Raw genomic sequence first — 12,357 nt, 5'->3', positions numbered from 1 at the left:
AGCACAAGGTGTGGAATTCGGATTCTTGAAATCTTTGTTTTGCTTGGGACTGTCTCTGTTACAGACAGGTGTGAGCTTGGTTTTAATTGTGCTGTAGCTTGTGGTTTGTGCCCCGCTATCATGTTGCCGTACTGATAAGATGAACTAGAGGAAAGAAATAGTATTTTTCTACAGATGGGAGGGTCAGAATACTCGTATCTCCTCTTATCAACACTACTGGAGAAGCTCTAGATGAGACTGCCTCCAAATGAGCGTGTGTTTACCTGTAGGATTAAAGTGGTGGTGAAGAGCATGCTGGAACAAGTGTGATGTAAACAGAGAACAGAAGAAGAATAGTTATGGATATGAATAAATACAAAAACCTTTTCTGAGCCAACAGGAGGGTGAACACAAGTGGTCCTCTCTTCACAGGAATCTCCTTTGCTTTTTCAGGTCACTGTAAGGGAGCAAATTGCCAGGATTTCCCCCCTGTGTCTGCCTGACCACTGCTGAGCCACCCTCCCAGCCCATGTGGCTCTCCCCATGCTCCAAGAGTGCAACTGGTGCTCAACGCAATGTGTGTTTGTCAAACCATGGAAGTGGGCAAGTATGGCAAGAATGCCACTCGATCCGGAGACCGGGGGGTCCTGCTGGAGCCTTTCATTCACCAGGTGGGTGGCCACAGCAGCATGATGCGCTACGACGACCACACTGTCTGCAAGCCCCTCATTACCAGAGAACAGCGCTTCTATGAATCTCTGCCCCCAGAAATGAAGGAGTTCACACCTGAGTACAAAGGTGAGGCCTGTTGTCATTCTAGAATGCAGTTACATGTGTCAGGAACCTGCCCTCTTGTTTCCCTGCAGCTGCTGATGTCTTGCTGTCTTTTGGTGTCACTTTATTTGTTGGTTTTAATTCTCTTTTTAGGCTAGCAATTTGGTAGGAGCACATGGACAGGAAAAAGCCTTTTTCTATGGGCATGCAGAGATCAGCGTGCGTCTCTTTCTAGACTCTGTGCAGCATGACAGTTATAGTCTGAAGCTTAAGGTTGTGGGTGTGTAACTGAAGTAATTTTACTACCAAGTTTCTGTCAATTACAGCCTTGACCTTGAGCAAATGAAGTTAGATCATATACCGAGCATTGGCACATTCCAGTCCCGTAATTTACTGCTTCCTCATCCCATCTCTTTTATGGACATGTATCAGAAAGCTGCTGAAGCAGGAAGCATTGCTTTCCCAATGCTGAGGTGAAGCCTTGTCCCCAGTCACTTCGAGGGAATGGAATTTTCCAGTGTCTGTATCACTGTGGGAGATTGGGAGCTCGTCTGTGTCTTTCAGATGATGACACTGGCAGGCATCCTTGTGGGGGACTCAGTGTTCCTATTGCCTTTGCTTCTTTGTCATCACGTGTTGCTGGGGCAGACAGTGCTTTGCTGGGACCACCACCTGTTCAGGGTCCTGCCATTTGATCTGGTTGCAGCCTAAGGGTCTCAGAGCAGTGTCAGCTTACTTACCTGTGTCTGCGTGCAGGCCATGAATGAAAGCCTCCAACAGATGGGTCCTCTTGTACCCTCAAACCACTCTGGGGCCGTATGGTGCTCTAGTGACCCATTGGAAACCTCAGCTGAAGCCTGTGTAGTGACTAAAATCAATATGATGGCAGGCTTTTCTTGAGAGATGTATTTAAAACTGATGAAGTTGATAGTCCAGATGGAGATCTGTCGTCTTGAAGTCAGATACTTCCTGGTAGCCTAAAGGCACAGGATGTGCACCTCCACCCCAGTGTGGGACTTCATCTGAGAGTCCCATGCAGTTTCCTGATAGTCCCAGAAGTCGATCCTACTGGTCTGGAGGGGAGAGGAAGATTGGGGATGATACTTCCTGTCTGAGCACTCAGATCTTACTGTCAGATTGCCCTTTCATGGAGATGTCCATATCCAGGGAGCCAGAGCACTTAGAGTGGAATATATGTAGTGACATGCTGGAGTCCCAAACTGCTCTGAAGTTGTGTTGAGCCACCTGAACCTTGTCAGCATTGTCGTGTGCAGATAAGGGAAAAGGAAGGACAGTAACATCACGGCCTGCATCATCCGAGCAGTGCAAGCTTTTGTGATGAATTGTTTGAATCAGTCCATCTAGCGTCTGATACTCCTAGCAGCTTTCAGTGCTTCACAAGCTAGTGAAGGATTTTTGTCATTGCAAGTTAGGAGATGGAATGGTAGCCTCATTTTCAGGGCTAGGGGTGGTCCTGAAGATGAAGATGTCAGCCCTAACTAGAAGTGTGCCAGCTGTTTTGCTCTCTGGCTGGCCAAGTAGATATATTCAGAGTCTGTGCTGTGAAAGATTGATACCTTGCCTTGGATTGTGGTGCTTTCCAGGAGCCTTCAAGAAGGTAAAACTGCACAGGACACAAATGGTCCTGCTTGCCTGCACCTGGCTGAGGTGGTTTTACTTCCATATCCTCCTGGTTTTATTGCTGGAAGTCCTGGGACATTGTATATCCCTTTTCTGTGAGATTGGCTGACTTGTGATAAGAGCGGCAAGTGTCACCTCAGCCTGAGAGCTCTGTGCTTCATAGTTTAGATACTGGAGAGCTCCTTTAGCAGAGAAAGATAAAGCAAGGACATTGCTCTTTGGCCAGTGATGTCCTTGTCAACAGCAGGAGTGCTTCTAGACATAGATTCTTGCTCAAATGAACTATATATATTTTGTATGCTTTGCCCCCCTCAACATCTTGGTAGACTGTTCTTGACTTTCTCCAGTTTGATGACATTTGCTGCAAGACTGAACGGAAGGAAATAATCACACCCCTCAGTCTACCAGCTGCGCTTTTGTCCTTCATTTCCGGTGGTAGCAGAGCTTCCCCTGCTGCTACTGACTGACTGCTCAGGTAGCAGCTCAGAGCACTTTTTGTGAGATTTCTCCTCTGTGCTGTGCTTAACAACATTTGGGTTCTTACAGTCTTAAAACCTCCTTTATGTTGCTCTGGATCTGCTTTGCTGCTCTGTGAGCTACACTTTCCTCTTTTCTGTTGAACATTTGGGTGCTAGCGGTTGTGTATTCCTTGCCCAGAGAAACAGAACTGACATGCCACTTCTGTTTGGCAGGTGTGGTATCTGTCTGTTTTGAGGGGGACAGCGATGGTTACATTAACCTGGTGGCCTATCCCTATGTGGAGAATGAGGCTGTGGAGCAGGACGACATGCCAGAGAGGGACCAGCCACGACGCAAGCACTCGCGTCGGAGTCTTCACAGATCAAGCAGTGGCACTGAGCACAAGGAGGAGAGGCCTGGCCTGGCCAGTGACAGCACTGAAAGGTAAAATTTGGAGGGTCCAGTGACAACATGCTGAGTGGAGAAATCTCTCTTCCCCTTTCAGCTCTGGTGCTCCTTTTGTTGAGGGTGTTTTTCACTTCCATAGAGTGCCCAGGCTGTCTTGCACTTGCTTGCTTGGCACACTGGGGCACTGCAGACTGTGTCAGGAGTTCTGCTGGGTTCAGGATGAACTCATCCACATGAAATGCTTCTGACAGGATAACCCTGTGGATGTGGAACGAAAGTATGTGGAGCAGGTTCAAACACTCTTTAGTCCACCTGGTTATTAACCCAGAGGTTTCTTCCAGGGGTAATTTGAATATGGGTCTCTACCTTCACAGCAGGCAGAGCTCCCTGAGAAACAAATGTTCCTGTTACTCTATCCATTACAATAAAACCTAGCAGAGATGTTAGACCAGATCCTTGAGTGTGAGTCCACAGCCCAGGGTATTAGTGAAGATTTGCTGTTAAGAAGGTTTGAACTGTGTGAAGCTTGTGGCTGGAGAAGGAAGGAATAGGAGATAGTTGTGTGCAAGGGGAGGATGTGACACTCGCAGGTATCTGGACAATGTGGATTCTAACAGGCGAGTTTGTTCTGTCTTTATACCAGCAGCATCCAGGAAACAAAGAGTCCCAGGGTGGACCTGCACATCCATTCAGATGTTCCATTTCAGATGTTGGATGGGAACAGTGGTCTGAGCTCTGAAAAGATCAGCTATAACCCCTGGAGCCTGCGCTGTCATAAGCAGCAGCTGAGCCGCATGCGGTCAGAGTCCAAGGACCGAAAACTCTACAGTATCCTTTGGGAAGCAGAACTAAGCGTGTTGGGTTGCTGCTGCTGCCCTGACCTTACATGTTTGTGCCTGAGGCAGCTAGGCGTGCATTTCCTTTGGGTTTCCTATCCTTCACACAACCAAAGATGTTATGAGTTTCTTTTTACTGTTCCTTTCTGCTTCCCATACAGTGGCATGTGTCTGACGCTGATGCTCAGAGAAGCTATATTTCTGACTAGATCCCACATTTTCTTTCTTCTCTGGTCCTTCTCTTTGTTGGCTTGTGTTTTGAACTGTAGTTTTTCATGTTGGCAGCAGATGCAGGTCTGTGCTGTTCAGTAATCCCTTAAGAGGGAACTATGTCCTTGTCACCTTTTTTGAGTCTCTTCCAGCTGAACTGTGTCCTTCTGGAGACAGTGACCGGAACTGCACACAATACAGAAGGTGCACTTGAGCCAGAGATTTCCACTGTTGTTTAATGCTATTGTGTCTCTTCCCCCTCATAATTCCTGACACACTCTCTTTTCCAAGTACGATTTTATTACCCTAGGATCCCATTCCTGACTGGTAATAGTCTCAAAAACACTGCTTTATGCATGAATATTTTTCTCCATATGTTTATCATCTTGCATGTAAACTTTAGTGGATTTTGCCTGCCCGTTTAATGGCCAAGTCAGTCTCATAAGATCCTTGTGGACAGTAGTTCCTCATTTTTGCAGCCTTGAGTAACTAGTACTTGGAGCAGATTTCTCATCTCACTTTTGTGGCTCGCTTGTGCAACAGAGCAGATCTCCACACAAAAGTACTGTGCTGGCAACTTTGGCTCTAAGACAAGTCAGGCTAGTTTATAGTTCCCCAGATCAGTGTAGCTTAGTGCTGTGGTAGCCCCACTGTCTCCTGGTATTAATTAAGGCAGAGTTAAATGAGTTACACATCTCTTTATTTTCTGTTTGCCATACAATGCCTTCTCTTGGCATTTCAGTTTGAGGATTCTTTGAGCTCAGAAAGAAGAGTTCTGGCTTGGGAATCCCCATAGCTTTCCCCCAGTAAATAAAGCAGCAAAATACTAATTTTATTTGTCTTTTAGGGGGTCTCTTCATACCTCCTATCCCACCCGTCTCCCCTGTAGCTCCGTTTGTACTTTGTGTTTAACCTCTTTGGGCAGTCTGGCTGGCTTCCTCATGGTTTAAGGTGGATTTGTTCTGTGCCTTTGCAAATGAGTCCTCTTGCTTTTGTCTTGAACTTGTCATCTTGTGGGTTTTGGCTTTTTTTGTTTCACCTGCTGGAGCTTGATTCTGTTTTCCTCACATAGGGACAAACTTACTTTTAATAGCTGTATTCTTCACCATTTTAACTGTGTGGGCTTTCTTTTCCTATTCTCAAATGGGTGCTTTGAGCCTTCAGCTCTTATTTTTAAATAGCCTGCATCACTTGCAGAGAAGTAATTCCCTTTAGCTGTCCCTTTTAATCACAATTCCTTATTCTTATGAAGTTCCTCTTTCAAAATCAAGCATAGCTGATGATAGATTTTTCTGAGTATTGAACTTCCTTGCAGGTTTAATCTGGCTGTGCTTTGGTTGCCATTTCAGCATAACATGTTGAACTGTGCCCTGCCAGGGCTACTTATGGCAAACCTCAGGGTTGTTTTTCTCCCCTTTGGCACAAGCTGCTGCAGTGATTGTCTTGGGTTTGTTCTCAGTGCTGTGCCCTGATTGTGTGTGCTGCTAATTAAAGGCTCCCGTTACTGTTCTGTTTTCTGTCTTTGTAGCCTCCTTGGTTCCCCTCCTGTGTGTTGGGCAGCATTGCTGTTCTGGGCAGGCCAAGAGCAACAGTACTGTGCTATTACTTGAGCCTTGAGTTTTCAGTCCGTGGGGATTGTATTGTTTATCCATACGGTTAAATTGCTAATTTCAGTAGACTTTAAGCTCTCCCTTAATGTATCAGCAGTTCTTACTGCTGTACCGCGTCTTTCCTGACACTAGTGTTCTGCTCGTTGGTTCCTCCTGCTGAGTTTCCAGTACCCTGCATGTGATCTCCTTGCTTTACTCTTGGCCATTCGACTTTCCAGGTGGATTTCTTCCACCAGCTGTCAAAGCCTGGGAACCACTGTTTGGGTTTTGTCCTTTTCTTCACCTCCCAGTTTGTTCTGTCTGTTTGTTGCCTGTCCCTGTCTGTGGTGGCCCCAGGGAGCGGTGTCTCTGGCAAGTGAGTTGTCCTTGATGCATCTCCCAGAGTTCCTTCTCTTGGAGAATGTGGTGCATCACTTCAAGCTTCCCTGTGTACTTGATCTGAAGATGGGGACCAGACAGCATGGAGATGATGCATCTGAGGAGAAGGCTGCTCGGCAGATGAAGAAGTGTGAACAGAGCACTTCTGCCACCTTGGGCGTGCGCGTGTGTGGGATGCAGGTAGGGATCCCCAAGGCTGCACATGCTGCATGTTCCTTTTTGCAGCCCCATTAGACCTTCCAGTTAAGTGTTTTCTGCTGTGCACTGAGTTAGTCTCCCACTTCAGGTAAGTACACCAGTGTTCATGCGACCTGCTTTTTGTCTTTATTTCTAAGCCTAGAACAAAGGAACCTACTTCTCCTGAGATGGGCTGGTTTAGCCAAAGCTGTTTTGTTCACAGGCAACTAGGGTGTTTTCTAATAAAATTATTTTTGTGGCATATTGCTCAGCTAGAATCGTGGTGCCTGGGGAGGGATGTGTCCCTCCATCCCGGCAGCTGCTGACATTTGCTTCTGTACTGGAGTGAGAGTTAAAAAGTTGCCCTCCTCTTGTGGCTGGGCCCTGCACACAAGGATTTGCTGCTGGTGCTGTTGTGCAATCGTTGCTCTTTTCCCCACCTGCGGAAGGATCTTGCAATCCAGATCTCTGCCCACAGACTCTGAAGTAATCAGGGGCCCTCATTAATCATGTGCCGCATAACAACAGCAGTTGCTGTTTGCTTTCTAAGCCTTTGGGATCTATTGTGCCATGCCCCTTGGGGACACTCAGGCTGATGAGATGCCTGATGGTGTCCTGGAAGAGACAATCAGTGTTAAACATTGTGGCTGTGCCTGTGGGATGCACCCTTGAGCTGCTGTGGGATTCAGGGGACAGGCAGAGCTGTTTCCTGCTTGCTCTTGGGCTTGGTGGGGACAGAATGAGTTCCCTCTGCCCTGTCAGTGCAGGACAGCTCACGGCTCTCTGTGCGTGACCTTAACCTGTTGCTCCCATTTGATGAGCGTTTCTTTCGGTGTTCCAGGTCTATCAGCTGGACACAGGGCATTACTTATGCAGGAATAAGTACTATGGACGCGGTCTTTCCATTGAGGGCTTCCGCAATGCCCTCTACCAGTATCTCCACAACGGCATTGAGCTGCGCAAGGACCTCTTTGAGCCTATCCTCGCCAAACTGCGAAGCCTGAAGGCGGTTTTGGAAAGACAGGCCTCCTACCGCTTCTACTCCAGCTCCCTCCTCATCATTTACGATGGGAAGGACAGCAGGGCAGGAATGTTCATGGAGCGCCGGCCAGAGATGCGCCTGAAGCGGATGGACAGCTCTGTCCCAGAGAGCCTGCAGGATGGCGGCAGCACAGAGCCTGCCTCCTCGGCCCAGCCCAAGGTGGACGTGCGTATGATTGACTTTGCACATAGCACGTTCAAAGGCTTTCGTGATGACCCCACTGTGCATGATGGACCCGACATGGGTTACATGTTCGGGCTGGAAAGCCTCATCAACATCATGGAACAGATGCGTGAGGAAAACCAGTAGCCCTGGGCCATGGCCTCTTATTCTTGTTATGGTGGCAGGAGCAGACAAGACCACCTACTACCACAGGAAAAAAGCAGAGAACTTTGGTTTTAAACAATTGTATTGCTCCATTGTTTTTAAATGTACTTGGATAGAAGAGCTGAGGGGAGGCAGGATGGAAGAGCTCCTCATGCCGACCAGATGGTTCCGACCACACTAGCTCTGTCTTCTGGAGGAGGCTCTGTAGATGCCTGTCAGGTGTTGGGTGTCCTGGTTCTTTGCTCTTTATGTGTATGGTCTGGAGGGAGGACCTGGACATAGGGAAGAGAAAGCAGGAGAGCCCGGGCTCTTTGCAGGGGCTGGAGCTGTGGCATGAGGAGCTTCCTGCCTCAGGAGCCCCTGGGAGAGCCTTCCCTTTGAAATTCTCCTGAGTTATTTGGAAGTTGGCAGCATCTGTGGGGCTGATAGTGAGCAGCACAGGTGCTGGTCCATGCATTTGGTGTTGCAAGGTCTGCCCCAGGTTTTGCTGAGGGGGCTTTGCTTTTGATGCTGCCTTTTTCTGCTGTTTGGGCACTGTGAATAACCAACCCAAACATGGAAATAAAATGACCAAATGCAACCCCTGGCAGAGCTGTGGCCGAGAGGGAATGCTGCACGCCTGGAGTTGTGCTCGAGCCCAGGGCAGGCACGGGACTCGCTGAGAGTAACTCTGCCCTGGACCTCTGACCAAGCAGGAACTCGGCTCATGGGCTAGCAATAGTATCTGTAGCAGTTAATGTGACCCCAGCTGTGCAGCGGGGCATTTCGGACCATTTCAACCCTTCCTGTCCTGTAACCTTGGTCCCACAGGTCCTATGCGTGTGTGTCCCTCCAGCCTCAGGCTTCCCTCTTCTTCTCCGGCCCTTCTGCATGGGATGATGGAATGGGAGGCCGACGGTTAAGGCTGACACCCTTCCTCCTCCCTAAGGGGCTCAAGGGGGGCAGGTGAGGGGGCACCTGGCTGAGCAGCAAGTGCCATGGCCTGACTGTTTAGCTTTGCTTCACAGAGTCATTCTTTCCCAAAATAAACCACCAGTCTGTAGATGAAGCAGCCAGCTGGGATGTGCTCTGCTGCCCAGGTTCACTCCCTGAGCCCGTGTCTTACCCACTGCCTCCCTTGATGAGGGCATTAATGTTTAATACTGTGGCCTGGTGGTACCGAACCATACCCTGCTCTGCATCACCTCCCACTCCATGTTTCTGTGCTGGGACCCCTGAGCTCCCTCCCTAGTGTCACTGACTTGTTCCATGGTGTTTGTTCCCGTTACCCTGGCTGCTGGAGAGGTGGCCTGGGTACGGGTGAGGTTGGTCTGGTTTTGTTCTTACACTTCAGGAAAGCTTGTTTAGGGAATACTCGCATGTCGCATGTGTGCTGACTCGGTGTGTGCACAGTCTGCTTGGAAAGTGTCGGTGCTTGGCTAGCGGCAGCAGGCACAGGTCCACGGCACTGTGTGTGGAAGGGGGCAAGGGAAGTCTCAGCTTTGTCCTGAACCGTACCCCTGCCTATCTCCCAAGCCACCACTCCTCTCTGGCGCTCTGGCTGAGGACCTTTATTCACACCACACTGCCCTGTGCTGGGTTATTTCGTTGCTTCTGCAAGTCACTGCCGTCCCAGGCAGGGCCCATGCGGATTTTGGGGAGCAGGGGTAGCTGGACAGAGTGAGGTGGGCTGAGGGCTGTAGTTGTGGGTGCCTTGAGTACCTCCCAGCAGCCGTGTTGCCCAGCGCAGCCCACCCTGTGCATGTCCTTGTCCCTGGTGGGCTGTGCTTGGGCAGGTGCAGGGCCCTTCCTGGGGGGCACCTCGGCCTCCCGCCGGGTTCCCCGTCCTCGCTCGGGCAGGGTGCGGAGCGAGGGCCGGGGCCCTGCCTGCGCCTCTCCCCTACCCTTCGGACCACGGCAGTGGGACTGCACAGCTTGTACATAGATAGCCTCGACCCTGTTTGTTTTTACATGAATAATCACCCTGTTTGTGCTTCACAGAGAACCAAAAACCATTAAAGGATCTGGTTTTGTCCGTGGTGTGACGTGCCTGCCTGTTCCTGGGGGCTGGGCTGGGGTGGCTGGGGCAGGATTGGGGGTGCGGCTGTACCCTTCCCGCTTCTCGTCGCTCGTCCGGCGGCGGCGGGCGGTAGGACCCGGGACGGGCTGTCGGCACTGGCGGGCTGTCAGTAGTGGCGGGCGGTAGGACCCGGGGCGGGCTGTCGGTGGCGGGGCGGGCGGCAGGACCCGGGGCGGGCGGGGGGCGTGTCGGTGACGTGGCGGCGCGCGGTGCTGACGTGGCGCGGGGCGATGCGGGCGCTGATCCTGGTGGGGGGCTTCGGGACGCGGCTGCGGCCGCTGACCCTGAGCCGGCCGAAGCCGCTGGTGGAGTTCTGCAACAAGGCGGTGCTGCTGCACCAGCTGGAGGCCCTGCGCCAGGCGGGCGTCAGCCATGTGGTGCTGGCCGTGAGCTACATGTCGGAGGCGCTGGGCGCCGCCATGCGGGAGCAGGAGCAGCGGGTAAGGGTCCTCCGCATCCCCCATCCCGACTCCCGGCAGCCGGCTCGCACCCGCCGCTCACACTGTGCCCGCAGCTCGGCATCCGCATCTCCCTGTCCCACGAGAAGGAGCCGCTGGGCACAGGTAGGGTGCGGGCAGCGGATGGGACTGGGACTGGGACTGGGACTGGCGCTGGCGCTGGCACAGGCAGGACAGAGGAGGTCCGGGAGTAGCAGGGTGGGCTGCGGGGGACCACACCGAACGGACACAGGGAGGTTGGCAGGGGGACACCAGGAGAGGGGGGCATCAGGGGCAGCAGTGTGGGTATGGGTAGGGCTAGGGGATGCTGGGAGCGGGGCAGCAGGGAGGGTACAGATGGGTAGGGGTGGGAGGACCTGGGACATGGTGAGGGGTACACCAGGATGGGCAAGGGCAGGACAAGAGGGGTGAGGGGTACACCAGGATGGGCATGGGCAGAATGACGGGGACCAGGGATGTCAGCACAGGCACAGGAAGGACCAGGGAGAGTGGGACAGAGTGAGAATCTTGGGGCACTGGGGCCTGGGGAGCTGTGATGGGCACAGGTGGGGCCAGGCACTGGGCACTGGCCAGTGGCTCACCCTGTTCCCATGGTGTCACTGATGGCCGGGCAGCGGGGCCACTGGCGCTGGCGCGAGACCTGCTGGCCGAGGACGGGGAGCCCTTCTTTGTCCTCAACAGTGACGTGATCTGTGAGTTCCCCTTCGCGGCGCTGGCCCAGTTCCACCGGCATCACGGCGGCGAGGGCTCGCTGGTGGTGACCCGCGTGGAAGAGCCGGCCAAGTACGGCGTGGTGGTGAGTGAGCCCGACACCGGCCGCATCTGCCGCTTTGTGGAGAAGCCGCGTGTCTTCGTGTCCAACAAGATCAATGCTGGACTCTATATCTTCAGCCCTGGCATCCTGCAGCGCATCCAGGTATGGGCTGGGATGCTGGGCTGGGCCGGGCTGGGGGTCCAGGCCCCTGGCTCAGCCCTGCGCCCTGTACTTGCAGCTGCGCCCCACCTCCATTGAGAAGGAGATCTTCCCTGCCATGGCGCAGGAAGGACAGCTCTATGCCATGGAGCTGCAGGGTAAGGCGCTGCACATGCTGCAGGCAGCATGGGGAGGTCTTGCCTGTAACTGCCACCCCCATGCTGGCAGCTGTCACCATGGCCCTGTTCCCACAGGCTTCTGGATGGACATCGGGCAGCCAAAGGACTTCCTTACAGGCATGTGCATGTACCTGCAGGCGCTGCGGGCTCAGCACCCCGAGAAACTGCACTCAGGGCCTGGTGTTGTAGGGAACGTGCTGGTGGTAAGTGCCAGCCCCCAGCACGCTGGCCCTGGGCACACATCACGGGCTCTCCGTGTCTTCCCACCACTGTCCTTGCTGCTGTCCTCGAGCTGTGGCTTCCTGTCCCCGCACTGTCCGGGTGGTGTGGGCCTTGCTGAGAGCTCTGTCCTCCCAGCCCCGGCGCAGCCCCTCTTCCTTCCAGGACCCCAGTGCTAAGATTGGGGCAAACTGCGTCATTGGCCCCAACGTGACGATCGGGGCTGGTGTGGTGGTGGAGGACGGGGTGCGCATCAAGCGCTGCACTGTGCTGGAGGGGGCCCGCATTCGCTCCCACTCCTGGCTGGAATCCTGCATCGTGGGCTGGAGCTGCTCTGTAGGGCAATGGGTGAGGACGTGGGTGTCCCTGTGGGAGATTGGGGCTCAGCTCTTGCACTCCTGCTGCCTCAGGCTGCAGATGGAGGGATGCACTGGTGCCTGAGGGCAGGCGTGACAGGACCTCTCTGGGGCAGGTGCGCATGGAGAACGTGACGGTGCTGGGTGAGGATGTCATCGTCAACGACGAGCTCTACCTCAACGGAGCCAACGTGCTGCCGCACAAGTCCATTTCTGAGTCGGTGCCAGAGCCGCGCATCATTATGTAGCAGCCCCCACTGGGCTCTGCACTCCCAACTTGGATTAAATATTTATATTTCCATCTACTGAGTGTGGCCTGAGCACTGGCTTGC

General features: G+C 52.8%; 2 protein-coding genes across 5 annotated transcripts in view; both read left to right on the top strand.

Annotated features, from left to right (window-relative positions):
• IP6K1 (inositol hexakisphosphate kinase 1) overlaps window positions 1-9,860 on the top strand; it is a 37,881-nt gene extending 28,021 nt beyond the window's left edge. For 3 of the 4 annotated variants that reach the window (XM_030501165.1, XM_030501163.1, XM_030501164.1), the window contains 5 exons: window positions 433-777; window positions 3,087-3,297; window positions 3,905-4,089; window positions 6,300-6,475; window positions 7,314-9,860. In XM_030501165.1, the coding sequence (XP_030357025.1) occupies window positions 555-777; window positions 3,087-3,297; window positions 3,905-4,089; window positions 6,300-6,475; window positions 7,314-7,823 (1,305 nt within the window). In that variant the 5' untranslated portion in view covers window positions 433-554 and the 3' untranslated portion in view covers window positions 7,824-9,860. The remainder of the gene's footprint in view (window positions 1-432; window positions 778-3,086; window positions 3,298-3,904; window positions 4,090-6,299; window positions 6,476-7,313) is intronic. The other variant, XM_030501166.1, reaches the window with a different exon arrangement.
• A 242-nt stretch (window positions 9,861-10,102) lies between these two features.
• Window positions 10,103-12,330, top strand: GMPPB (GDP-mannose pyrophosphorylase B). The gene is made up of 7 exons (XM_030501511.1): window positions 10,103-10,340; window positions 10,415-10,463; window positions 10,973-11,274; window positions 11,351-11,429; window positions 11,526-11,653; window positions 11,835-12,017; window positions 12,142-12,330. The coding sequence occupies exons 1-7, from the start codon at window positions 10,131-10,133 to the stop codon at window positions 12,271-12,273; spliced, it is 1,083 nt and encodes a 360-aa protein (XP_030357371.1). The 5' UTR covers window positions 10,103-10,130; the 3' UTR covers window positions 12,274-12,330.
• The last annotated feature ends 27 nt before the right edge of the window (window positions 12,331-12,357 follow it).

The sequence above is a fragment of the Strigops habroptila genome, chromosome 11 (assembly GCF_004027225.2).
Source record: "Strigops habroptila isolate Jane chromosome 11, bStrHab1.2.pri, whole genome shotgun sequence".
NCBI lineage: Eukaryota > Metazoa > Chordata > Aves > Psittaciformes > Psittacidae > Strigops > Strigops habroptila.
The sequence above is the reverse complement of the archived record's forward strand: the minus strand, read 5'-3'. Positions and strand labels throughout refer to the sequence as shown.

Excerpts from the sequence above, each read along its gene's own strand:
- GMPPB (XM_030501511.1), top strand. The coding sequence starts at position 10,131 with ATGCGGGCGCTGATCCTGGTGGGGGGCTTCGGGACGCGGCTGCGGCCG. Across the intron at positions 10,341-10,414 it reads TGCGGGAGCAGGAGCAGCGG|CTCGGCATCCGCATCTCCCT; the intron begins GTAAGGGTCCTC and ends CTGTGCCCGCAG. Across the intron at positions 10,464-10,972 it reads GAAGGAGCCGCTGGGCACAG|CGGGGCCACTGGCGCTGGCG; the intron begins GTAGGGTGCGGG and ends ATGGCCGGGCAG.